At 45.9% G+C, this 26,449-nt stretch overlaps 1 protein-coding gene across 1 annotated transcript in view; it reads right to left on the bottom strand.

Moving 5' to 3' along the window:
- Positions 1 to 222: 222 nt before the first annotated feature.
- The window catches only part of SLCO4A1 (solute carrier organic anion transporter family member 4A1), a 64,775-nt gene continuing 38,548 nt past the window's right edge, over positions 223 to 26,449 (bottom strand). Inside the window, exons 3-12 of the mRNA XM_035124310.3 lie at positions 25,291 to 25,381; positions 23,085 to 23,206; positions 20,080 to 20,191; positions 12,554 to 12,708; positions 10,370 to 10,565; positions 9,274 to 9,439; positions 8,005 to 8,174; positions 6,066 to 6,130; positions 4,941 to 5,089; positions 223 to 1,518 (exon numbers count right to left, since the gene is read on the bottom strand). Of these exons, the coding sequence (XP_034980201.2) occupies positions 1,369 to 1,518; positions 4,941 to 5,089; positions 6,066 to 6,130; positions 8,005 to 8,174; positions 9,274 to 9,439; positions 10,370 to 10,565; positions 12,554 to 12,708; positions 20,080 to 20,191; positions 23,085 to 23,206; positions 25,291 to 25,381 (1,376 nt within the window). The 3' untranslated portion in view covers positions 223 to 1,368. The remainder of the gene's footprint in view (positions 1,519 to 4,940; positions 5,090 to 6,065; positions 6,131 to 8,004; positions 8,175 to 9,273; positions 9,440 to 10,369; positions 10,566 to 12,553; positions 12,709 to 20,079; positions 20,192 to 23,084; positions 23,207 to 25,290; positions 25,382 to 26,449) is intronic.

Here is a 26,449-nt window from a genome sequence, read left to right as displayed (position 1 = left end):
TCTCCTTCTTTGGAGGTCTTTAAGCAGAGACTTGACAGGCATATGTCAAGAATGCTTTGATGGTGTTTCCTGCTTGGCAGGGGGTTGGACTAGATGGCCCTTGTGGTCTCTTGCAACTCTATGATTCTATGATTCTATGAAAGAATCATGGGGACTGTAGTTTACCACTCTCAGAACTATAACTCCCAGCACCCTTTAAAAAAAACCATTGCTCCCAGGATGCTTTGGGGAAAGTCATGTGCTTTCAATGTATGGTGCATTTTTAGCATCAGTAGACAGCAAGTATAAGGCCTTCCTTTTAAGACAGAGGGAGTCCAGAGAGCTTCCTTTCCATGGGGCACTTCCTAGGGAGGGCTACAGTGCCTGGGAAGCCACTTTGAGCACCAAGAGCAAAATATACATGACAGACAAAACAGCTACAAGAGAAGCCTAGACAGAAAAAGGCCAATCCACCACAAATGCATGTCCCCCACTTAGTGACTCATGGCTAAATATATGAATGGCTTCCGTTAGAAAGGATGTTTTGAGTTGTGGCGATATGGAAATTCTGCCTGTCGTATTTGATCTGTGGAGGCCGATACATATCTGTGAGTCACTACAATGTTGCAGCCCCCGAGTGATGAGCAGAAAACCCAAAAAAGGAAGAGGACCCAAGAACGTTACCGCAGAACTTCCTGTCGAGGAGCAGCGACAAACCAGCCAAATTACATTTACACCAGAGAAGAACTTGTACCAGTGTCCACACACGGCTCATGGGGTAAACTCTGCTTGCCTCTTTAAGTGCTTTATACAGGAATGGTCTGAAGCTATGTTTAGCCCTTCTTGACATAAATTAACACTGTGAGGTTGGTTGACGCCACAAAACATTGTGGCATGCTGAGGTTACGCTTAAAGTTGGTCTCTAAATGCAAGGTTGGGACACTTCGTAAAGTGAAGGTTGCCCACTCGAGCCAAGCAGAACACATTCCAGTGCCTCACAGGTGCTGTCATCTTGGTTTAGAAAAATAAATAAATTTCAAAATGGCGGCGCTCCATTCCAAAATGGCAGCAGCCACGTGTGTGAGACATCTGAGACTGTGGCTGTGGCCTTTCCAAAATCCTTGCACCTCCATCTTCCGCACTGAAGAAAAAAAAAAGGTCCCAAACCCTGGCGATAGGCTTCAAGGTGGCAAGGCCAGTGCACAAGTTTTGCAGTGTGCTTTTGCTGTTCAGAAAATACTAAATTATATACCGTTAAATTATTCTTCCCCGGAGGAGGGGGAAATGAACAAAAATAATACCAATCATTTAACAGGAAAAGATGAATACATATTCTTTAGACACAGTATCTTGGAAATGGTGTGAAAGTCACTTGTCGTATCCTCCGTGCTATACGCCGTCTTGAGATTGATGCGGGTATTTGTTCTCTTGGACGTCACAGTTGCCATTTTCAGAGGCGTCAGAGCTTCCCGGAACAGATTCAGGGGGAGGTGGCTTGTAGAGTGCGCAAGCAAGCAGGAAGAAGAAGGATCCAATCACCTGAAAGACACCAAAACTTTCAACTTATGTACTTTTTCCATAAGTCCTGATCTTCTCAGTGGAGGGCAAAAATAAAGATCACTCTTGCCCCCTTTTGATGGACCATCCAAAGTGTCCCCCAGCCTTGTGCCCTCCTGTTTTGGAGAAAAACTCCCATCACCCCTGATCCTAGGAGCATCAGAAGTTGCCAAGCACTGTGTTAGACCACTGGTCCACCTTTCTCATCATTACAGTATCTACAAAGATTGGTGGTTGCTCTCCAGGGTTTCGGGCAGAGGACATTGCCAGTCCTACCTGGAGATACCAGAGATGGGACCTTCTGCGTGCAAAGCAGAAGCTTTATCCCTGAGCTATGGCCCTTCCCTATAGCTCTGGGCATGCTGGGTGGTGCTGGTGCGAGTTGGAGTCCATAAACACCTAGCACTCCTGGCTCCTTCCCTCCCAGTGTCAGAACATTTAAGTTTGTGCCAGTCTTCAGAATGATCACCACTTCTAGAGGAAGGAAACCTCTGAGTACACAGACTGGGAGCAAAACCAGGGGAACGCCTATGGCAGTGGTGGCGAACCTATGGGACGTGTGCCAGAGTGGGCACTTAGAGCCCTCTCTGCTGGCACATGTGCCATCACACCAGCAGGGCCGTTCCTGGGTGTTGGCGTAGTGGGCATCCATCCCCCGCCCCCATGTGACTGCGTGCAGGAAACGCTCCCTAGAACACGCGCCGGCTGCAGCAGCATTGAGGGAGTTGCGGGCCCACCAATCAGCTGGTTTGGGGCCATGCCGCTCCCTCCCCCACGCCGTGATTGGTTGGGTTTGGTGCCGCGAGTGTGATATAGTTAGCGGCAATCTTGCATGTGATTGGCTGCTTTGTCAAGGGTTTATGTTGAGTGGTTGCTGCCGGCGAGCCCAGAGATGATTGGTAGCTTTTGCCTGGGGTGCTAGAGGAAGCTTTGTTCATGCATGTGTTTATCGGTACCTACCCCCTTCAAAGAAAGCTGTACAGCTCTTGCCCCAAAAAGCTCTGTGGGCAATCTCCCCGCATTTTATTTCAGTTTTATATATTTGTATGTGTGCACACAGACAGTCATTATTATCCCATATTGAATTGCCGTGTTGGCACTTTCTGATAAATTACAGTAGCACCTCGGCTTATGTTACCCTTGGGTAACGTAAACTTCGGGTTGTGAAAGCGGCAAACGTGGAAGTGTTTCACCGTGCATGTACAGAAGTGGTCCCTCCGGTTGCGGAAACCTCAGGATCCAACCGGAGCTCCGGAACGGATCCTGTCCGCAACTGGAGGTACCACTGTAATTGGTTTGGGGTTGCAGTTTGGGCACTCGATCTCTAAAAGCTTCGCCACCACTGACCTATGGCTTTCAGGCTCTGCGTTCAAGTTTCCTACTGAAGGAGCAAAGAATAAGCAAGGATACAGGAAGCAAACTCAAGGAAAGCTGAGCTGGAACAGCAAACTCTTTGTACTCCTTCCTGTCCAAAAGGATCCTATGGCCAGCCTGGGCAGGTGGGGTCAGTGCAGTACCTGGAGGAGCTTAATTGAGAAGCCGCCCCCTGTAGTTTGGTGGGTCACTACACGTGGCAGCTGTGCATAATAGCTGCCAAGTCTCCCGTATTCCCCGGGAAACCCCCGTTTTTCCAGCTGCTCCCAGCTGAAAAAACAGAATTTTTTTTTGTTTTTCCCCGGTTTATTCTGGTCCGGCGACCATTTTGGAACTGGGCGGAGCATGCTCAGAAGCAACTTTTGATGCTGCTTTGCCCAGTTCCAAAATGGCTGCAGTGCGACTTCTGGCGCGGCGGCCATTTTGGAACTGGGCAGAGCAGCATCAAAAGTCACTTCTGAGCATGCTCCACCCAGTTCCAAAATGGCAGCAGCGTTACCTCCAGTCTGCTACTTCCGGTCCAATCACTTATTTCTCTGACAGGAACTTGGCAGGTATGCTGTGCATAGATTCGTAGTTTAATCCACCAAGGGCATTCTTGCATTCCTAACTCTAGGATGCACTGTGGCTTTTCATATTTCAGATGTGCCTTAAGGTGCACTTTTTAAGCTGGAGACTGGAGGAGTTTTGCACATAGCTGCCAAGTTCTCCCTTTTTTTAAGGGAAATTCCCTTATGCTGAATAGGCTTCCTCGCGAGAAAAGGGAAAACTTGGCAGCTATGGTTTTGCAACGGGCTCTTCTTCCAATAAGCACTGCTCAAACACCCATGGCATTATCCAATATGTGTGTAAACCTCACAATGCGCTGCTTTCCGATTGATCATAGAAGCCAGAGTATGTGACACAGCTGGCAAACTATACCCATCGGGGCTGGTTCAGCTGCAGTTCAGCACAGAAACTCGGAAATGAGCAGTACGCTTTATTCTTCAATCAGAGAAACAAAACCCAAACCGAGAACTCCACGGCAGGACTAGCCCAAGTGAGGCAGTTGCCAGGATCTGAGCCTCCCACTTCCTCCTAAGGCTCCTCCCCAGCTGGCTGCTGACTCAACAGCCACAAACTCTCTGTGCTTTTTGTTCTGCTACTTGTAACACCCTCCTGGTTCTTGGGGACAGAGGAGGATGGGAGGAGGAAGCAGTGGAACTGGCAAGTGGCTCCTCCTCCTCTTCCTCAGCAACCTCAGACTCACTTAAACCTGTTGCTTGCTCAACCCCCAACCCATCTGCACTCTCTTCCTCCTCTGGCCTGTCTCCTGAACCCCACCACCATTCTCCTAGCCCGGAGGCTTCCCACTTGGATGTATCACTGGGGGCGGGGGTTCCCCAGCTGTAGCCCCACCACCACCATTCCTCCTTGTCTAGCCAGTCCCTGACATACCTAGGCTGTACCACTTCAGACTCCAAGTGAGTCTGATCCCATTTAGTTTTGCATGCGGAGCTAAGCTTCTCAATGAAGAAACGTTTGGTGATATGAACAGCAAGCAAAATCTGAATTAGTACAACCCAGCCACATGTGTGTGAGGACTCCGGCCCTAGTTTTGGCACACAGCAGAGGTGCGCCTAGGAACAGCAGAAGCTGTCTTATACCGAGTCAGACCACTGGTCCATGTAGCTCAGTATTGTCTACACCAGGCATCCCCAAACTTCGGCCCTCCAGATGTTTTGGACTACAATTCCCATCTTCCCCGACCACTGGTCCTGTTAGCTAGGGATCATGGGAGTTGTAGGCCAAAACATCTGGAGGGCCGCAGTTTGGGGGTGCCTGTTCTACACTGACTGGCAGCAGCTCACCAGGGTTTCAGACTGGAAACTCTCCCAGCCCTACCCGGAGGTGCCGGGATTGAACTTGCAAAGCCAAGTGATCAGTCTTCATGCTGCCTCATGTTGACAGATATAGGATGGAACAGAGGGCTGGAAAAGTTCTCTGTTGAAGTTCACTAAATGGTGGAGATGCAAATAATTTAGGACTACCTTGTATATAACACCTGCGACCAGGGTGTATCGACTCATAGCAAAGTTCTGGTAGACATAGCAAGATCCTTGTTCACCACACTGGTTCTGCCAAAGGAGACACGACCTGTCAATCATCGACCCAAAAGCAATTGGTCCTGGAATACCACCTATGCAAAGATAGAAATGAGAGAGATGCCTGCGGTTGGAAAAATCTCACACTAGCCATGCTCCACCCAAACCGATTCTAGCATATCTGGAAACGCTGGTATTGTGGACCTCCGCGGGAAACCTTCGGTTGTGTTAGTTGGCGTTAAATTTGGTCTGAAAATCCTGCTTCAGTGATTAGATGGAAATAATCGCCGGGGAAGACTTGGGAAAACAATACCTGCTTAGGTCATTTTATGATATCTTTTAAAAGGCCAGCTGCAAGGCCAGTGTTTTATATATACACAAGCACACTCCCTTGAATAACACCATGAATGTGTGTTTCTTGGGTGAATCAAAGTTCCCAGTCTGTTGGCACAGCGCAAGGATCTCTGCTCCACACTTTAATTCCTCAGAATGCAACAGTGCTCCCTAGAAATACAGGGCCATATCCTATGCTAGCTACACTTGGAGCAGAGCCATTGGAATTAATGGACATGACTAACGTGGGTCCAATCTTTTCAATGGTTGTACTCTGAGCAGAACACAATGGACACAGAATGATCCGGACTCTAGGCCCAGCTAGTCCAATTTGTGGAGATCTCTATGCCGTAGTCTTTTCAGAATGGGGAGGTGGCCCAATGCTAAGCATTGGGTCATAGGAACATCAGTGCCACCACAAAAGTAAAAAGAGGGGGGTGTCATCAAAGACATGCTTGGACTAAAGGTGTGCAGGTCTGCAGATGCTGGACATTTCTGTTCAAATACCACCATCCTACCTTCTCAGCTAACTTGTTTTTGTGGTGGTGGTTGTTTTAAGAAGGAGGCAGTTGTATATTAAAGGTCAGTATGCCAATTGGTCCAGCATTTGGGGTTTGTTTTGTTTTGTTGCTTCTACAGACATATAGGACGTCTTCATAGCCTACATGATTTTATCTTGAGTAAGAGTTATGTCAATAAACAAGGAGTAGATTATTAGATCTTAGCTGTATACTGTACCAAGTGTCCGGACTACAATCCATTGGATCCCCAGAGCAAACGATCGCTGCCTGTCTGAGACACACCTAGGAAGCATAAGACAAAACATTTATAAATGATGGTGAGCAGGAACAACTCTTGAGCAGTGCAGCAGCTCTGCTTCCCATAATAAAGTGGTACCTCTACTTACGAATAACTCTACTTACGAATAACTCTACTTACGAACAGAGCTCCGTCCGCCATCTTGGATGCGGTTTAGATAGGATTTTTTCTACTTACAACTTTTTAGATAGGGTTGCTTCGACTTACGAATACTTTCTCCCAATGCATTCCTATGGGATTCGACTTACAATTTTTTTCGACTTACAAATGTGCGTTCAGAACGCATTAAATTTGTAAGTAGAGGTACCACTGTACCACCAAATTGTGGGTCTCAATAGTTAAGGGCACAGTGATCTGGTTCATGTTAAATATTAAAACGCCTCTGATGTATAATTTTGTAAAAAGATCCTGATGGCTCAAAGTCATGGCAGTTGTTTCTGCCTACCAGAACGAAAGAGACACAGATATTCAGTCCAACACATGTTCCAAAATCCTGGAAGCTATGTGATTCTCATGATACGGAACTCAAGCTTGCCCAACTGGCTGCTAAGTGTCTCTGACTTGGTTGCATATAGATGTGCAGCTAATATTAAACCAAAATTTTAAGTCAGGGGTGTGGCCCTCCAACTGTTGTTGAAGCCTAAATCCTAGTAGCTGCAGGCAGCATGGCATGGTTTTTTCCACTGTGTCGTTACAGGTGAGCGATCCCCCCCCAAAAAGCTCAATGACTTTGAGTTCATCCCGCTCCCCTAAAAGAAGGTCAACAACTTTGGCTTCCCCCCTCCCCCAAAAAAGCTCAATAAAAGTTAATTTGGGGGCAGCTAAAGGTGGCACTGTGGGTTAAACCACTGAGCCTAGGGCTTGCTGATCAGAAGGTCAGCGATTCGAATCCCTGTGACGGGGTGAGCTCCCATTGCTCGGTCCTAGCTCCTGCCAACCTAGCAGTTCGAAAGCACGTCAAAGTGCAAGTAGATAAATAGGAAGGTAAACAGGAAGGTAAACGGCATTTCCATGTGCTGCTCTGGTTTGCCAGAAGTGGCTTTGTCATGCTGGCCACATGACCTGGAAGCTATTCGCCGGCTCCCTCGGCCAATAATGCGAGATGAGCGCGCAACCCCAGAGTCGGTCACGACTGGACCTAATGGTCAGGGGTCCCTTTACCTTTACCTAAACTAAATTAGGGGGCACTGGGCGGATCTTTGCACCCCGGCGGCACATATGCTAAAGACAGCCCTGTTACAGAAAGTAACTGATCTGATGTGTAGCGATCTTTCCTATCCTCCTTAATTCAAGAGGGTTCTGGAAGCTTCTCTGTGTGAAAGATGCAAGCAGAAGGTTCATGATGTTTGGGTTATTCTTTCAGAAAAGCTGAGTACAGCTGACTTAAACTGTTCTGTTATCTCTTTCAGTCAAGGTCATGCTGGCTATAAAAATAGGCCGGAAGGAGCCTGGGTTTCACTCACTCTCTCTTTCTGTCTTTCTTTCTGGTGTGGTGTTCTTTATGCTTAGTGTTAAGGTTTTAGACCTATTATAAGTTATTGTAAGTTTAAGTTAAGTCTGCTGCAACTGGATTTCTTATGGACAGTGCCAATCCTGAATGTATTGGATTTGTGACCATGATGCTCATTTGCCTTCAATAGCAGTAAAGCTCTGCTGGATGAAATATTAATTGCCTCTGGTCTACTTTTTGGGAATCCTACAACGTGTTTAAGTTTTAGCTCTGCTAACTATACATTGGAATCTGCTGTGGATCAATATTGAGTAGAATTTCAATGACAGGTCAGTGGTCAGGGACGATGGGAGTTGAGGTTCTGCTGGGGCAAGCTCTGAAGAATGAGATCAGGTCCTTGCGGCTTACCGTAAAGTGGCCGTCAGAGCAGGAATGCTGCTCAGGAATGTGAAGAGGATGACCATAAACATGAAAACCAGGAGGAGGGTCCTTCTCTCACATGAGGAGGTACACTTTCCTGTGGTCGCCAAGCCAGGTGCAGCGGGAGCATCAAGTATACAGCTGCACTCGTGGTAAACCTTGTCAAGCATACAACAAGAGAAGGTCCCATTTAGAAGCAATCCACATGCTCTGCCAAAACATGCTACTTTCCCACATGCTGGGAAGCAAACAAAGATGCTTTTCGTTTGCATATTGAGGTGGCACCAAAACTTGGTGATATAGAACCTGTGTTTTGCATGCAAAATGTACCAGGTTCAATCTTGGACATCTCCAGGTGGGACTCCAGAAGACCTCTGTCTAACACCCCAGAGAGTTACTTCCAAACAGCACTGAGCAGCTTCTGACAACCTTGTGAGCTCCAGATGTTTTGGACTACAACTTGCATCATCCAAAAACATCTGGAGGTTACCAGGATGTCAGAAGCTATTATAGAGAATGCTGAGAGACAGCAACCAATGAGACACACACCTCATATATACCAGGACAGATTTCACACTTTGTTTTAATACAATTGAATAAAAAATACACATGTGCGCACACACACACACATTTGAGGGGGGAATTGTTTTAGAATCCCCCTCCCTCCCAGTTAATTTTAGCTCTGTTCACAGCTTGACTAAACTGCGATGAAGCAGGCTTCATGGCATCTACAAGTGTCAGGCATCAGAGGATCCAACCCTCCACAGTAGATTGCCAGGAATGGATAAAACAAGGAGAGTTCTTACCAATGCTTTTTATTTAATATTCACAGAGAGAGGCTTAGAAATGCAGCCTCTGGGAGTAATGGTGTTGCTCCGAGTGAAACCCCACCCACTCTGTCTGTCCCACTTCCTCATGAGTCATCACTACGGGTGCTGGAAAGTGCCTTTTGCCTTTGAGTTCTTTGCTCTCCTACTTTCAAGGCCTGCTGTGTTCTGGGAGGAGGGGGTCTGCAATGCTTTATAAAGACACTGAGTCCAACAGCTGTCTCTCCCCTGGTGCTTCTTCTTCCTCCTCTCCCATTATTTCCCAGCTTTCCCCCTCATCTGCTTCTGAGCTGTGAGTTCCCTCAAACCCCTAATTCTGAACTGTCTCCTTCTTCTCTAGAAGGGTCAGGCTGGGAAGGCAGTCTCCACCATTCCTCCTCTGCCCAGTCCCTGACAACAAGACAGAGCAGATCTTTTCCATAGATCATACCTTTTTCCTGCCGTCGTGGCTGGTTGATACTTTCTTGCATCCTGCATGGCAGGGGGAGTAATACATGATTCCATCATTTCCACAGACGGGACTGTACATCTCTCGCAGACAATCACACTCCACATTGCAAGGGGCGGACAGGTTGAGGCGGCCTTCGGGTAAGATGCTGGACAAAGCACAAAAGTTGCCAACAAACACCACATTTAGTGTCCAAAGGCGGGCCACATTCATAAGATACATTCAATGCATTACAACACCAAAGAAGAAGAAGAAGAAGAAGAAGAAGAAGAAGAAGAAGAAGAAGAAGAAGAAGAAGAAGAAGAAGAAGAAGAAGAAGAAGAAGAAGAAGAAGAAGAAGAAGAAGAAGAAGAAGAAGAAGAAGAAGAAGAAGAAGAAGAAGAAGAAGAAGAAGAGGAGGAGGAGGAGGAGGAGGAGGAGGAGGAGGAGGAGGAGGAGGAGGAGGAGGAGGAGGAGGAGGAGGAGGAGGAGGAGGAGGAGGAGGAGGAGGAGGAGGAGGAGTTTGGATTTGATATTCCGCTTTATCACTACCCGAAGGAGTCTCAAAGCGGCTAACAATCTCCTTTCCCCTCCTCCCCCACAACAGACACCCTGTGAGGTGGGTGGGGCTGAGAGACTTTCCAGCAGCTGCATGTGGAGGAGCGGAGATGCAAACCCGGTTCCCCAGATTACGAGTCTACCGCTCTTAACCACTACACCACACTGGCTCTCGTGGCTTCCCCCAAAGGATTATGGGAGCTGCAGTTTGTTAAGGGTGCTGAGAGTTGTTAGGAGACCCTTATTCCCTTCAAAGAGCTACAATTTTCAGAGCGGTTTAACAATCAATCGCTCTTCCCAGGGGAAGTTTCCCATAGTTTCTCTCTCCACCCTTCCATTTTAACTAGGCTGCAAGTGAGTGACTGGCCTGAGGTCACCCAGGGAGCTTTATGGCTGAGTGGGGATGTGAACCCTGGTCTCAATTTCCAATTCCAATTTCCAGCACCTTTATTGGCATATATGGCCTCAATTTCATACATTAATAATCCCGAGTTTCCGCCTTTGCTGCATCCTCAGCATCATTAGCCAACATGTCTCCTACCTTCTGTCATACATCTGCGTCACTCCAGCCATGGGCATGTTGGGGCAGTCGATGAAAAAGATGAAAATAGCCAGCAAGCTGGACATGGTGCAAAGCAAGCAGAACTTGATAATCCCCGAACAGCGCAGCTTAAATTTGTTCACGATGAAGCCTCCAAGGAATGTGCCTCCTCCTCCGGCTGGAACCACGAGGTAACCTTCCAAAGGAGAAGAAATGGGCAAGATCACGTATGTGCTTAAGGTGCTTTCCTTTATCTTTTGCAATCAAGACACAGAGGGAGCTCTTGGCAGCTCAGGCTGAGAATCCCTTTGTGATAGGACAGGTCTCCCTTTGATCTCGAACACAGGCTGCAGCAACACTGGAAGGAATCACCAGTATCTGTTTGTTATGTACTGAGCTGAATCATAGAACAATAGGATCCAGAATCAGCAGTCTGATTGGTCCGCAGGAGCCACCCAATCCAACTCCAGGTGGAAGTGAATCCGCAACCTGATTGGCCTGCAGGAGCAGCCAATCAGGCGGCTGGCAGAAGTCGATCCACAAACTGATTGGCCCACAGGTGTAGCCCTGAAGTAGCCAATCACGCAAAGCCCATTGTGTAAAGAATGTATATAAGCAGATGGTTTTGGGGAAAAGGGCATTCTTCTTCTCTTCTTCTCCTTGATGACTACAAGCTGAATAAAGAGCATGAAATTCACTCTCGACTCCGAGTTCAACAAAACAAATAGCCTCAGAAGGCTTGTGATGCCTTTGAGTCCCTCCAGGCTGGCGGGGTATTTGTTTGTGGGTGGGTAGACTCTGCAACTTGCATTTGATGCATTAGTGGTACATTTGCACTGGGCCATCCCCAAACCATTCTGCTTTATTAGTTGCTCTGCTTCTTCAATATTATCACATTTTTTTTGCAAGCTGGAGGGCCACTCTTTGCTACAGCACATGAAATGAGTGTGTGGCGGAGGGGACCCAGATCAGCAGAGAGCAAACGGGACATGAGCCAATTGGGAAATGAAGCAGAGTCTGCAACCTGAGACTTTACTGAAAGCAGGATTGCATAAAACCAACTTGATGCCAGCTGGAACATACGACGTTAGGAATGCAAACGAAAAAGGCTCGCCCTGGCCAGTATCTGGATGGGACACTACCTAGGAACTACAATTTAAGCAGCTGTGAATACAAATTACACAGTCATTTACTGTGTGGGATGCCATTTAGCAGTTGACTACCTGGTGACTGTAACCACTAGGAGAGCTGGTTGTGCAGCCTGGCACCAGGCTAGAGCCAACACCCTTTGGATTGGCCCTCTGCTAACCCAGACCCAGAGCTGGAGGCGAGAAGCTTCCATGGTTACACAGTACTCCTCATTTCTGGAGTAATTCTGTTTACCCAGGCAGCCCTTCCTGGGTTGGCAGTGTTATAGGGGCTTCAGGGTGGGGTGACTGCTTCCACTTTACAGAAAAGAAAGATAAAATCCATCAACACCCCTCTGCCCAAAAAGGGGGGGCAGAAGAGGATGCAGGTTGGCATATAATTTGCGTAATAGAACTGATCTCTCCCCTGCAAAAAAATATTTTATTCAAGCTGGCACCCCTGCCAGTTCAGACAACAAACAAAGCCAAACCTTGCCTTAGGTCAACGCCATACCTCAGGCACACCCAAACTTCGGCCCTCCAGATGTTTTGGACTACAATTCCCATCTTTCCTGACCACTGGCCCTGTTAGCTAGGGATCACGGGAGTTGTAGGCCACAACATCTGGAGGGCCGCAATTTGGGGATGCCTGCCATACCCTCTAACATATTGAGTCGCAAAACTGGGACACGCATCTTCCCATCTGTACTCATGTGACCTGGGCAAGATAACAGAGCCCAAAAGAAGCGCTTTTTTCCGGGGTGAGTTATTGTTGCAAAATTGTGCGAGATCACAGTGGCTGTTGGGCTCTCGCAGGGGGGGGGGGTTGTCCCAGTTTTTCCGGGACATGTGTGGGGTATGCAACACTGTGCAGCAGCAAAAAATGACTGGTTGGCAGCAAAGTGGCTTCCAGCTTCTGTTCAGGGACGCTTCCACTCATGCGGGTCTCGCTGTGCCACCGCCTGGCTTAGCATGTTGTGTGAACCGGGCCGTACCCGCCCAATCGCTTAAGAAGATGTAGGCAACCTGCATTGGCCCCTAACAAATATTTCCTTACCAAACAAGGTTGCTGCTTCCGAGGCACTTAAGCTAAACTGGGATTCCAGAAACTTGGGGCCGAAGGTGGACATCCCAGCAATGAGTGTGGCTTCTGTTGCTCCAGCTAAGCAAAGGAAGATGAAGGTCGGATTCTTCAGGAGGAGCAGCACTGACCTGCATTGATCCAAGAGCAGAGGGAAACCAGCATGTTGGAAAAAGTTCAATTATTGGAACTCTGATTCAAGTCCCATATTAACTGTAAATGCTTTGATTGGTAATTCTGGGTGGTAGCCTGGTTCCCCCCCCCCCAATTTCGTGTATACTTTACATATACGTATAACATTTTTATCCCATTTTTCTTCCAAGAAGCCCATAGTCCCCCTCTCATCTTCACAGTATCCTTGTGATGTAGGCTAGGCTGAAAGAGTGAGTTTCCCTGGCTGAGCAGGGATCTGAAACTTGGTCCTCCCCAGACTATGGGGTTGTGGTACTCATCTTGCTTTCAGGCTGAGGGAGCTGGCGTTTGTCTGCAAACAGCTTTCTGGGTCATGTGGCCAGCATGACTAAACCGCTTCTGGCGCAATGGAACACCATGATGGAAACCAGAGAACACAGAAATGCCATTTACCTCCCTGCTGCAGCGGTACCTATTTATCTACTTGCACCGGCATGCTTTCGAATTGCTAGTTTGGCAGAAGCTGGGACAGAGCAACTGGAGCTCACCCTGTTGTGGGGATTCGAACCACCAACCTTCTGATCGGCAAGCCCAAGAGGCTCAGTGGTTTAGACCACAGCGCCACCCGCGTCCCTTCTATCCCTGGTTACAGGTAGGTAGCCGTGTTGGTCTGGATCGAAGTAAAATAAAAAAATTCCTTCAGTAGCACCTTAAAGACCAACTAAGTTTTTATTTTGGTATGAGCTTTCGTGTGCATGCACACTTCTTCAGATACAGTGAAATGGAAGTTTCCAGGCACTTATGTAGAGAAGGGGTGGGGAGGGGTGGGGATGGGGAGGGGGGATCACTCAGAAGGGTGGTGGAAATGGGTGATTGACTGACTGATAGCTGTTGATGACCGCAAACGACTGCAAATGGTTTTGCATGAAAAACCCTTGCTTTTTCATGCAAAACCATTTGCAGTCGTTTGCGGTCATCAACAGCTATCAGTCAGTCAATCACCCATTTCCACCACCCTTCTGAGTGATCCCCCCTCCCCATCCCCACCCCTCCCCACCCCTTCTCTACATAAGTGCCTGGAAACTTCCATTTCACTGTATCTGAAGAAGTGTGCATGCACACGAAAGCTCATACCAAAATAAAAACTTAGTTGGTCTTTAAGGTGCTACTGAAGGAATTTTTTTATTTTCCTTCTATCCCTGTTATCTTCCACCCTCTGGTTCATTTTGGCCCTCTATGCAACATTTAACATTCTGCTAGGGAATTCCAGAGCCACTGACACAGGTATGTGGAAATTCTGGTGCTGAACCAGAGGGTTCATTTTTACCCTCCAGCTGTTCAATAAGAAACACTTTGAGAGAATCCTCTGCAAGATGTTCTGGTGCAAGAAAACCAAAGCAGAGGGAGAAGTGTCTCGGCAGAGAGATCTTGTAACTGCATGTATGCAATTTTGGAGATGCATTTTGAAGTTTTGGAAAGCTATATGGCAAGGAAGTTCAGCTGTTCATTGATCTTATTTGCATCCCTTCTGCAGGTCTCACTTGGTTATTTTGGACTTTTTCACGGTCAGGGCAGATAAAGAGTTGGTGTTTCTTTTTTAACAACTTGATGTGGAAATGTATGTGGAGAAAATGGAAGCTGAAACTTGTGTGGATTTACTAAGAATTAAATAGATGTCTCTGCTTCCATGGAAATTGTTTTCTGCATGAACTTGTGATTGACTTAAAGGTATATGGTTGTGTTTGCAACTGCCCCCACCCATTCTGACCACTGGAATGTGGCCCCCAACAGCTTTTAATCTAGGAAATGTGGCCCTTTATTCCCTCCTTAAAAGGTTCCCCACCCCCAATTTAAAGAAAACAAGATGGGGAAACACAGAACGCTGATATTAATACATGTGGAAATAAGCACCAAATAATTAAACTGTACCCAGGAACTAGACATAGGAATAAGCCCTCTGCAGGACAGGTGCCAAAATATGTTTTAGCATATATGACATGTGGCAATTAATTCTGTATTTTTCTCCAGAAAGTGATTCCAGCTGTGAGCCTTTCTCCTGGGTACAGAAAAGGCCTTGGGGAACTAAGATGGTCCCAATTATCTATCCCTCTCTCGGATATGAAGAGCAACCAAATTCAACAGGATTTCTTCTGCACCAAGTTGAATCTCTCTGTTATACAACTTTATGAAGTCCTTTACCCCCCTTGCAATGAAATTGACAGCACAGTTGCAGCCGAGGGAAGACTTGTAGTTGTTGGTACGTAGTAAACCGCGCTGGGCTTCTGAACCAAATTGGAAAACGCCAAACAGCTGCGTTCTCCCCCACAAGCTCGGGGTGATTCATCACTCTTTCCCGATGGGCTTCTGTGGCATATATCCAAAGATATATGCACCCAATCCGATAGCAGAGTCCAAGCAGAAGCTAAGCATTTGAATTGTGGAATCAAAGCTACTTTATCACAGTGGTACCTCTAGTTACGAACTTTATTAGTTCCGGAGGTCCGTTCTTAACCTGAAACTGTTCTTCACTAGAGACGTGCTTTCGCTAATGGGGCCTCTTGCTGCCGCTGCACTGCTGGCACACGATTTCCGTTCTCATCCTGGGGCAAAGTTCTGAACTCGAGGGAACACTTCCAGGTTAGCATAGTTTGTAACCTGAAGCGTTTGTAAGCTGAGGCGTTTGTAACTCTAGGTACCACTGTATATATACAAGTGTTACAGAACAAAGGAACGTGGCTCCTCTCTCCTTCTTCTTCTCCGAGAGAGGAAACAGACTAAAAGCAATAGTCTGTTTTGGTCAAAGGCCTGGAAACGATGCCTTATGAGGAACGACTTAGAGAGCTGGGTATGTTTAGCCTGGAGAAGAGAAGGTTAAGGGGTGATATGATAGCCATGTTCAAATATATGAAAGGGTGTCATATGGAGGAGGGAGAAAGATTGTTTTCTGCTGCTCCAGAGAAGCGGACACGGAGCAATGGATTCAAACTTCAAGAAAGAAGATTCCACCTAAACATTAGGAAGAACTTCCTGACAGTAAGAGCTGTTCGGCAGTGGAATTTGCTGCCAAGGAGTGTGGTGGAGTCTCCTTCTTTGGAGGTCTTTAAGCAGAGGCTTGACATGCATATGTCAAGAATGCTTTGATGGTGTTTCTTGCTTGACAGGGGGTTGGACTGGATGGCCCTCGTGGTCTCTTCCAACTCTATGATTCTATGATTCAATAGTATAACATAACGGAACAGTGTAACTGAACTTCCACTGTCATGACTCCAACAGTATGAAATGTCAACACAGACATGTGATTAAAACAATCACACATCCAGCAATGGAGGAATGAAATCCCAACAGTAGTATCAGCAACCTGATCCATGGGATGAGGTCTCCTGGCGTTTGAGCCATCACCCACAAGACATACTGAACCAATGCACTAATGCTACAAGTGTCGACTCCTTGGAAAACAGGTGTATCTGCCCTGCCTTGGAATACAGGTGTGTCTAGCTCTGCCTTCTGAGAAGTGCTTAGAAAAGGAAGGAGGAAGATGTTGCTGGCAAGCTGGTCCATGGCTGTAGGTAGAGCCAGGTTTACCAGTCTTGGAGGGGGGGGTACATTTGCAAACCACAGTAACTGTCCTAGGTGCTGCACTACACCACAACCCAGAACAAACTGCAAGCTATTCCTTTGGCTACAATAGGATGCTTGGTTCAAACGTAATTTCAGTGGGGTGGGGAGGAGATAGGGGTGACCCCCGTATGCTCAGGGGCACCACACTGGACATGCCTGATGTAGAGCAATCCTTTGCATTCCTTCATGGTAGGACCAACACATAGGGTTGTCATATTCCCAAAAGTGAAAATCTGGACAAAGCTGTTGAGCTGTTTCTCCCCCTCCCTTTTTGGCCTTTAAAAAAAAAATTAAATAATTTCTTCTTCATCATCATCATCATCCCCATGCCAAACATCCAGGTTTTCCCAGACATTTTGCTGATTTGCCAAAAAATTGCCCGGACAAGATTTTCCGGCCAAATTTCTGGACGTGTCCGGGAAAACTTGGACATATGGCAACCCTACCAACCCATGGTCTGCAAAAATGGCATTGTTTTGAAGCATGAAACAATTCTTTGATTACAATCTTTAACTGCCTTGGGACCCAACCCATACATTCCAGAACTTTAAAGTCATTCTAGTTTTCATGGGAACAATTTGTAGAACTAGTTATGGTGAATGGGCTTTCACCAACCCGGTGCCCTCTAGATATTTTGGACTACTTCTTCCCACCACCCCCAGCAGGCTAGGTCATAACTATTGCTTTCTTCCTATATAAATACAAATGTAAGGCTGTCACCATGCAGCCTCCACTGGAGAATTTGTAGTATCTCATCAGAATTCTGCATTTGCATGAAGCCAGGGGTAGATGGGGTTGGAGAACAACAAAGCAGAGGTGGCACCCACTAGTTAATTTATAAAAATGCAACACTGACTCCCTTCTGTTTCATCTTCATCATCTTCAGCAAACACGAGATGCAGGAAATTGAAAGGAAAGATAGTGTCAAGTTGTTGGTTATCAACTGAGAAAAAGCTGGGAAAAGGCTGACCTTCTCTGATCCTTTTTGATGATGTTCTGTAACAACAACTGTTGAACTATCCTCTCTCCCTGGGTGTTTTCTCAGATAGGCATGTGGCTTAGGAACACAGCAGTTGGTGAGAATTACATGTCTATAACCAGCGAAATCCACAGAAAACTAATCTTTTTCTTAAATGTTACTTTGAGAACAAGACTTGCTTGTACTAGATTTCATTGAATTTGTTGTGCTTTTGGGGGGGGGGGTGTGCTTTGCAATGTGTCCATTCTATATGAATTTAGGAGAAGAAATGAGCAACACCAGAAATATGTCGATCAGAGGAATGCATAAGAACATCAGAAGAGCCTGCTGGATCAGGCCAATGGCCCAGCTAGTCCAGCAAAACTGCTCTCACGGAGGTCAAACAGTTGTCTGTTGGAAATCCGGGAGCAGAAACTTTTTCTGCAGGTTTTGGTATAGGAACTACTACAGTATTTAACTTTGGTGTCTAAGGGAAGGATTCAACTACCCTGTCTCAGTAGTGCAATGGGGCCTTCCACACCCTCCCCTCCCTCCATGCACCCCATGGCTCCCCCAAATCCACTCTGGGAAACCCCCAGAACATAGCAAAGGGAGGGAGGCGAGAGGGGAGATCATCCCTAAGGATTTAAATGTTAATGTTTCCATACGATAGAGAAATGACAACGATAAATTATCTGCAGGTAAGGAAACACTGAGAACTTGACCAATACAACTGTAACTAGACAGCAGTCAGACTTTAGATGGCAATTGTCTGCATTGTTTCACAAAAGCATTCAGCCAAGCAGAAATGTGGCAGCACAAACACCTTAGTGCTATGTTGACTTCCACCCTGAGTTTGCTGATTTCCTTTTCCTTCCCTGCCCCCTTTCCTTTTGTGCTGTGTCGTTTTTATTCTGAGGGAAGGCTCCCTGAAGCTAGAAAGCCTGTAAATCATCAGTGGATAAGCACTTGAAGATAAGCACCTGGAGTGAAAAGTAAAGCAAACTCGTGAGTTCTCGGCTTCTATTTTGCATCTCTGTTGTTTGGGTCATACGCCGACCAGCACTTAAATGCTATTTCTGAATTTAATTTCCGTAGAGAAGAACTGAGCCATAATCTTGGAAAGTGGCACCAAGTCAAGAATTTCACTCAATAACTAGGCTGAAATTTCTTCAGGATACTCTTTCTGCATAATACATACAAATTCTCTGGCAACCAATGCATGTGGGCCACACGCCAGAGGAGACTTATGGGTGCTTAAGCCCACTGGCATCCTTTATTATCCTCTATTATTATTTATTTCAGCAAGCCTACCAAGGCATATACTGCTGTTGCCTATATTTTTACTTATTTTTATCTGCGTTTGAATGAGAATTATTCTATGCACATTTTAATATAGTTGCTGTGGGTTTAGTTGTGTTTTACCTTCAATTTTATTATGCAATCCCAGTGTTGGCTGGTTCCTATTGAGGCTGGTGAGGCAAAAGCCAGTATTTCCGGCAGAAAATGTGCCGCATTTGGACTTGATGCACATCCATACCTATTTGTAAACCCCCGGGTATGTGTGTGTCTGGGTATTGGGCAGGGGTGGCTGGTAGTGCCCACTAAAAGGCAGAGAGGCCAGGAGGAGGAGGAACCAAGTCAATGACAGGCAGAGGAAGAGCCAATGATAGGTGGAGCCAGAGCCAATGACAGGCAGAGCCAACTAATTCTGGTTCCGTTTTTGCCCGAGGTGGGGGGTCGAACCCACGACCCTGAGATCGAGAGACTCCTGCTCTACCAACTGAGCTATGATTAAGCAATTTAGGCATCATTCAAAAGAAATGAATAATAAAACACACAAGGTGCGTAAGAACGCTTAGCAGTGCATTGGAAATGTGGGTGTAAAGAATGTCACGTAGTAATAATTCTACCCTGATCACATGGGGATGGGGGAGAGATCTAGTCAAATAGGGTGGTCACGAATCCTACTTCACAGAGGACAGCCCTCTGAATGATTCAGGACCCAGACATCTAAAAGAAGACCATCTCCTGCCTACTGAGAAGCTGAGATGCTGTAGAAGAGAAAAGGTATACCATAGTATTTTTGTACAAATTTCTCCAAATACCCAGATTTTTGTATGTTGTATTGTGTAATAGACACATTTGTTTTGGTAAAGCAACATTCTGTAATATAACACATTTTTGTATGTTATTTTCACACATATATGCATTTTTATTCACATTTTATTCTAGTATTTGCATTCTTGTTCAAATTACTTAAGCAGAGAACAATACCGTTTTCTCCAAAAACAAGACACCGTCTTATATTTATTTTTCCTCAAAAACAACAACATGGTTGCTTATTTTCAGGGGATGTCTTATCTTTATTACATGTCCAGCGTAGCCTCTTCCTTGGCGCCCTCCAGAACTGTGCCTGTCACTATGTCTTATTTTTGGGGTATGGCTTATATTGCGCAAATGCTATGGCTTATTTTATGGGTATGTCTTATTTTCGGAGAAACAGGGTACTGAAAAGATTCTGAGAAGTGCGAATTTTGAAGGACGGTGTCAGTTTTGTTATGGAAAGTGCAAATTATGAAGATTCACCTTTAATTGTGAAGTGAATCCAATTTATTCCCCAATCAGTAATATCCGTTTCCCGTGCCGCAATGTGGCAGAACATTAACTTGTTTGTGGTTGAAGTTCCAGCGGGAAGGAGCAAGGCTGTTGAAGTTTATAAATTGTTAAGGTAACACTCCCTCCCCCAATAAAAGACATAGTTATCTGAACAACAGGTACAAGAAGTTCTCACCGTGGCAGGTCTTTAACCGTCTTTCCAAAGTCAGGATCTGAGGCTGTTTTGTGGCTGCCGTCTTTCAGCTGATGGGCCTCCGAAACTCTCATGACGATGTAGCGCTGAGAACCTGAAAACATACAAACTTAAGTGTGCACCTTGCAGCCGGGGGATTTGGCTAGATTGAGGGGTCATCCCAATTCAGAAATGTCCTCCATGCAGTGTTCAAATGACTGGGGATTGTATAGAGTGCCCACTGTCCCCTCTCCAAATATCAGTTCTGACCATAGCTGCCAAGTACCCCGTTTTCCCCGGGAAACCCCCGTCTTTACTTACCTTTTCCCGGTGGTCCCCCGTATCACTTCGTCTCCCGTTTTCTCCGTTATTTTCTCCTGCCGGCGGCCATTTTTTCCCCTTCTTTGGGCACAAAAAATGGCCGCCAGCGACTTCAAAAGTCGCATCTACGCATGACCGGAAGTGCGTAGACGCGACTTCCGGTGTTGGCGGCGACCAATTTTGGTGCCCATAGATGGGCGGGGCGACACCGGAAGTTGCGTCAACGCACTTCCGGTCATGCGTAGAAGCTACTTTTGAAGCTAGCGGTGGCCATTTTTGGTGCCCATAGAAGGGCAAAGCGACACCGGAAGTTACATCGATGCAACTTCCGGTGTCACACGGCTGCCGGTCCCGGATTCTGCAGTCCGGGACTTGGAAGGTAAGAGTTCTGACCTCTGATCTCAGTGCATTTTGAGCCTGTGTAATGTTGTTGGCTAGAATATGCATCTGGGACAGGGGAGAACAGCGTTCAAATCCATACATGGCCATGAATATCACTGAGAGGCCAGGGACTAGTCACTATCTCTCAGTGTTGCCTACCTCACAGTCAGGGGAGGGTCTCCTATGGAAATAATGAAGTTTAAGCTTCGGGGCCGCAGAAGCAACTTTAGTTCACATTGCTTAAAATTCTGGGCTTAAAATTTGAGTGGCACGATCCAAATTCATTAATTTTTGGTTGCAAATATTTCCACAATCCCATACCCTCCAAGATTTCTCTGATGAAATTAAGGACTTCCTATTCCATAACAATAATAATTTTATTATTTATACCCCACCCATCTGACTGGGTTGCCCCAGCCACTCTGGGCCGCTTCCAAGATATAAAAAAATATAAGAAAACATTAAACTTTTTTTAAAATAAACCTTCCCTATACAGGGCTGCCTTCAGATGTCTTCTAAAAGTTGTATAGTTACTTATCTCCTTGACTCGGGGGTCACATAGTGGTGCAATTGACTTCCAACAAGCACACAGAGTGCAAACATGACTGAGTGTATGTGGGGCGGGGGGCTCGTTTAATTTCACTGCACACAGGTGGTGTAGTGACAATAAAGGTTTATTTGTTTGTTTGTTTGTTTGTTTGTTTGTTTACCCTGCAACATTTCTCTGATGAAAATAGAGATGTCCTACCATACCCTCCAACATTTTTCTGATGAAAGGAAGGACATCCTAAGGAAAAGCGGGACATTATGGGATCAGATCAGAAACCGGGATGGCTTCTGTGAATCTGGGACTGTCCCTGGAAAATAGGGACCATTGGAGGGCCTGCAACCCAAAGTTTGAGAGTCAGTAACACAGATGTTGTAAAGGCGTGCTGAAGTATCATGGAACAACCCCACTGAAGCAGGTAACAGTGGTTACCCAGACCTCATTGTTGGTTGTGAAGAGGCCCCCCATGACAGTTCAAGCTTCGGGGCCACAAAAATGTATGCCCACCACTACTCACAGGGTAGGATTGGGCCGCAAGTCATCAGCTATCTATGGTGGCCCAACAGAGACTCAATCAGTGTTCTGGTTTTGCTGCTTGCACAGGGGTGCCAACAACTTATGGAAGGCCACAGGCTTTCCTCCTTACACCAGCCAGCAGTGGCAAAGGCTCTCTAGACAAAGGCATTTCCTAGCTCGGCTTGCGAATGTCAGGGATTGAACCCTGGGACCCTTTTACATGCAAATCATGTGCTCGGCAGCAAAATGTCAACCCTCCCATGTAGAGTTTAGTGCATGAAACATTATCTGCAAACTCCAGCAGACCAAGAGAAGGTCAATTTACACATCAGAAGGAGGTGAGCAGGAAAAAGTGGCATAAAAAGTCAGCAGCAGGCATGATCCAGAGGCTGAGCGGAGAATTTCAGTGCCTTGTCTGCTCTGAGCTTGGCTCCTCTGGTGCCTATCCAAAAGTACCGCACAATGAAAAGGGAGGGTGGGGGGGGAATCTTAGGACACCATGTGTGTGTCATCAAGCAACTTGCAAAAAGCTCGTCAGCTTGTTTCAAAGCGTTCATCAAGATTTGGGACAAGGCCCGAGAGGGGAAGGAAGGCAACTGAGTAAAAGAGACGCTGGAGGAGGCAGTTGGGGGGGGGGGAAGAGAATTTGCATTGCTTTCATTTCTCCCTCTCCATAGGCAAATATGCACAGCATGACCGAGGTTCAAATGATAACACACAGGGCATAACAATGGCAGATTAACAAAGGCACCCTGTTCTGCAAATTCTGTTTCCTTTCCCTATCCGTCTCCCAGGGCTCCAGGATTCAGTCGGTCCGCTGCCAGCTAGATGGTACATTTGTGCTAGGCCATGGTTTGGTGGAGCATAACGTACAAACAAGAGCACTGGTTATTTTGTATTTTGATTAACAGAATGGTAAGCAGGATGAACTATTTCCCAAGCCTTACCATTTGTTATGCTGCCTATCTGTATTGCCCAACCACATGCTGAAAGTGAATCTGACCACATTCTTAAGAGCATCATGGGAAACTGCCTTATCCTGGGTCACTTTTTTGTCCATGAAGTCCAGTATTGCCTACACTGGCTTGCAGCAGCTCTCTAAAGTTTCAGGCTGGGGAGGTGCAGCAATGCTATGCTATGGCCTCTCCTTCTCCTCTGCCACTTGGCAGCCCTCCACTCCACTTAAGAAGGGCATGGGCTACTGCGCTGCAAAATGACTTTAATTTGGACACTCTTGACCTACCTGGCAGGCGATGAGGGTAGCCCAAGATGGGGATCGCGATCAAAAGGGATCCAGCCCCTGCACCCAGGAATCCAATCCACCAAGCTCCAACCCACAGAGTATTGTCCGGTGTAAGATCAATTCTGCAGGTAAAGGGCAGAGGAGGAAGGTTACTCATTTATGACAATTCTCTTCCTGTATTCTGACAAACTGATGTCAATCAAGAACAAGCCAGGGATGATCTAGGCAAAAATCTTATGACGATGTCATAGTGCCCCTACTTCCCAGACTGGTGGAGACTTTTTGGAGGTGAGGGGAGCATTTTGCAATGATTAGAAATGAACCTGAATTCCACTTGAGTTGGAATTTAGCAGGCTGGGCTCACTTCAAGGCTCAAATGCCCACTCTGGGATTCAAGATTAATAGATTGCAGGCTCAACTGCTTAAATTAATGTAAGATGAAAGTTTCTATGCAAGACTGAAGTACCAAAACAGTGAGTAAGCAGAGTTGTTAAGGCTGCAGTTATAATATCTGCCAATAGCTTTAGCAAAATTATCAGCACAGGTCAAACGGCCTCCCTTTCTTTTTAACCAAAATTATCTGTGCATTTGGCATATGGCCTTAATTCATAGGACCACTTAATTGCTTATTGCTGCAGTAATCACTCCGTGAGCAGTGCCTTGGCCAGAGATAAAAGCGCTCCTGAAAAATAGCAAGGTATTATCTTTCTGCCTTCCCTACAAAGGTGCCCTTGACCCCAGAGAGAACCCTTAAATCACCCTTATCTTGAACAAAATTTTTGCATGGGACTTCCTTGGAGAAACAACCATGAACAGATAAACCTTCCAAAAGGAACAATTTGGTCATCTGGACCATTATCGTCTAATTTTATGGTTGGTGGCTGTCCAGGGGATGGGCAGAAGTCTCCCCCCACCTGGCCCTACCAATGGGAAATCACATGTGACCTTCCACATCCAAATCATTTGCTCTGCCACACAAATATAGCCTCTCCATTAGCATCTAAGGTACCACATTTGTACTGTAATGGTTAGGATGCCATAGTACCTGGAGTGTACCTGAAATGTGATGTTTTTGATCCCGGTTCACCTGATTATCCTGATGTCTCTCCAGCCCTGATGTTCCCCTGTCCTACCCATAGCTGCCAAGTTTTCCCTTTTCTCGCGAGGAAGCCTATTCAGCATAAGGGAAAATCCCTTTAAAAAAGGGATAACTTGGCAGCTATGGTCCTACCATGTGGCTTACCCTATGCTCTGGATTCCCTTTTTATCCCCAACTTCTAGTTCCTGGTTCCAGGCTGCTGTCTCCAGCCCTGCCTGGCCCAAAGACTGAACCTGAGATTTTCTACATGGAATATAATAAGAGCATAAGGAGAGCCTTGATGGATCAGGCCAAAGGCCCATCTAATCCAGCACTCTGTTGTCACATTGGCCAGCCAGATGCCTCTGGGAAGCAACAGCACCCTCTCCCCACTTGTGATTCTCAGCAACTAGGATTCAGAGGCATGTTGTCTCCAACAGTGGAGCTAGAACATAGCCAGCACCACTGATAGCCATTGAAAACCTCGTCCTCTTTTGAAGCTATGCATGCTTCAATATGGTCCAAGTCATCAGAAGTGAATGGGCTAAAATTCTGAATGAATGTCGTTGGAGACTCCTATGACTGATGATAGAGGCCTTCACAGTCCTTATGCTCTTGCAGCGAGAAGTTAATATTTAATTAATAAAATAAATAAAACCAGCAGTTGAGGAAGAACACAGCCATCACCGCTTATGGGACTATCATCTACTGGGGATAGAAAGTTGCAGCCAATTGAAGCTGACCATAGGATCATACAATTGGAAGGTTGGAAATGACCACAAGGGTCATCTAGTCCAACCCCCTGCAGTGCAGGAAACGTTTGCCCAATGTGGGCTCAAACCCATGACTCTGAGATTAAGAATAGTTTGCTCTATCAACTGAGCTAAGATGCATGACAGGACCTGTATGATAGTTGGACTTACGTATAGTGTGTGAAGTGATTTTCTGAAAATGCTGGAGTTGAGCTACATTTCATGTTTGAAGCCTGTTTTTGAGTTCAGCAGGATGAGAGCATATTGCCTGTGTCTTTACTTTAAGAAAACAACAACAACAACAACAACAACAACAACCTACGTAAAAGGTTTAACAAGAATTTGCTGCGTCCAAGATAAAGAATTCTAAACTTACTGTCTTCCGATTTCAGTGTAAATGTTCAAAAAGATCCCTCCAACCAGATAGCCAGCTGCAGGACCCAATATGGCAGCAGTGTAGAAAATAGCTGAAAAAGAAAGATATCAAGAGAGGCACTTGAAAAGGTTCAAAGTTCAAAAAGTCAGTTCTGAATTCTAAAGTTTTGCTGAAGTTCAGATTTTTGGGGGGGAAGAATTCATTGCAGATGTACCATCAGTTTCTCCAAGTTCCCAACATTCTCTCGCTATCACTGGGGAACAGATGTTTGTTCGCCCACATTAGTATTGCAAAAGGAAATCTTAAGTGCTGTTCACTTATTAATTTTTGCCATAGGTGGGTCCAGAGATGGAGGAGAAATTTGATTCAGATTACATTTAAAGGCGAATTCTCACTCTCTGAAACAGTATGAGAAATGAAACACAGCCATCCTTTGAATTTCAGACTGCTCCAACTTTGGCAGTTCTCCAACCAAGCAATGTATCCAAAAATGCATATCCTGCAGTAAAGTGTGAAAAATCACATTAAAATGTATTGTTTCAGAGGGAAATGCGAAAATTGCATACAAAGATGCACATTTGGAGAATTTTGCACTCAAATGCTGATTAATTCTCATGAAGACTTGTTTTTTTTTTTAAAAAAAAATGCAAACAGAAATGGAAATGTGGAGAACTGAACTTAAGACTTAATTTTCCTCTGTGCAAATTGCACTGAGATGGCGGCTTAGAAGGCAATTATAAAATTAATGGTAGTAGTAGTAGTAGTAGGACTGCAGTTAATTCACTGTGCCTGAATAAATCTTAGGGCTTACCCCTTCTGTAGATGACAAGAGGAGGGATGTTTCTTGATTCCATTTTGTGGCTGATGAATGATACGCAGGCAGTCGCAGAGGGAAAACTCATTAACTCCTTTGCATTGCACAGCTCTTCAGCACTCAAGCTGGCTAATTGCTACACCTGTGACTAATGCTTCCTTTTGTAAAATAAAAAAATTCCTTCAGTAGCACCTTAAAGACCAACTAAGTTTTTATTTTGGTATGAGCTTTCGTGTGCATGCACACTTCTTCAGATACAGTGAAATGGAAGTTTCCAGGCACTTATGTAGAGAAGGGGTGGGGAGGGGTGGGGATGGGGAGGGGGGATCACTCAGAAGGGTGGTG

The sequence above is a fragment of the Zootoca vivipara genome, chromosome 7, assembly GCF_965207765.1.
Source record: "Zootoca vivipara chromosome 7, rZooViv2.hap1.1, whole genome shotgun sequence".
Classification (NCBI taxonomy): domain Eukaryota; kingdom Metazoa; phylum Chordata; class Lepidosauria; order Squamata; family Lacertidae; genus Zootoca; species Zootoca vivipara.
Note: the sequence above shows the minus strand (reverse complement) of the source record. Positions and strands in the feature narration are given on the sequence as shown.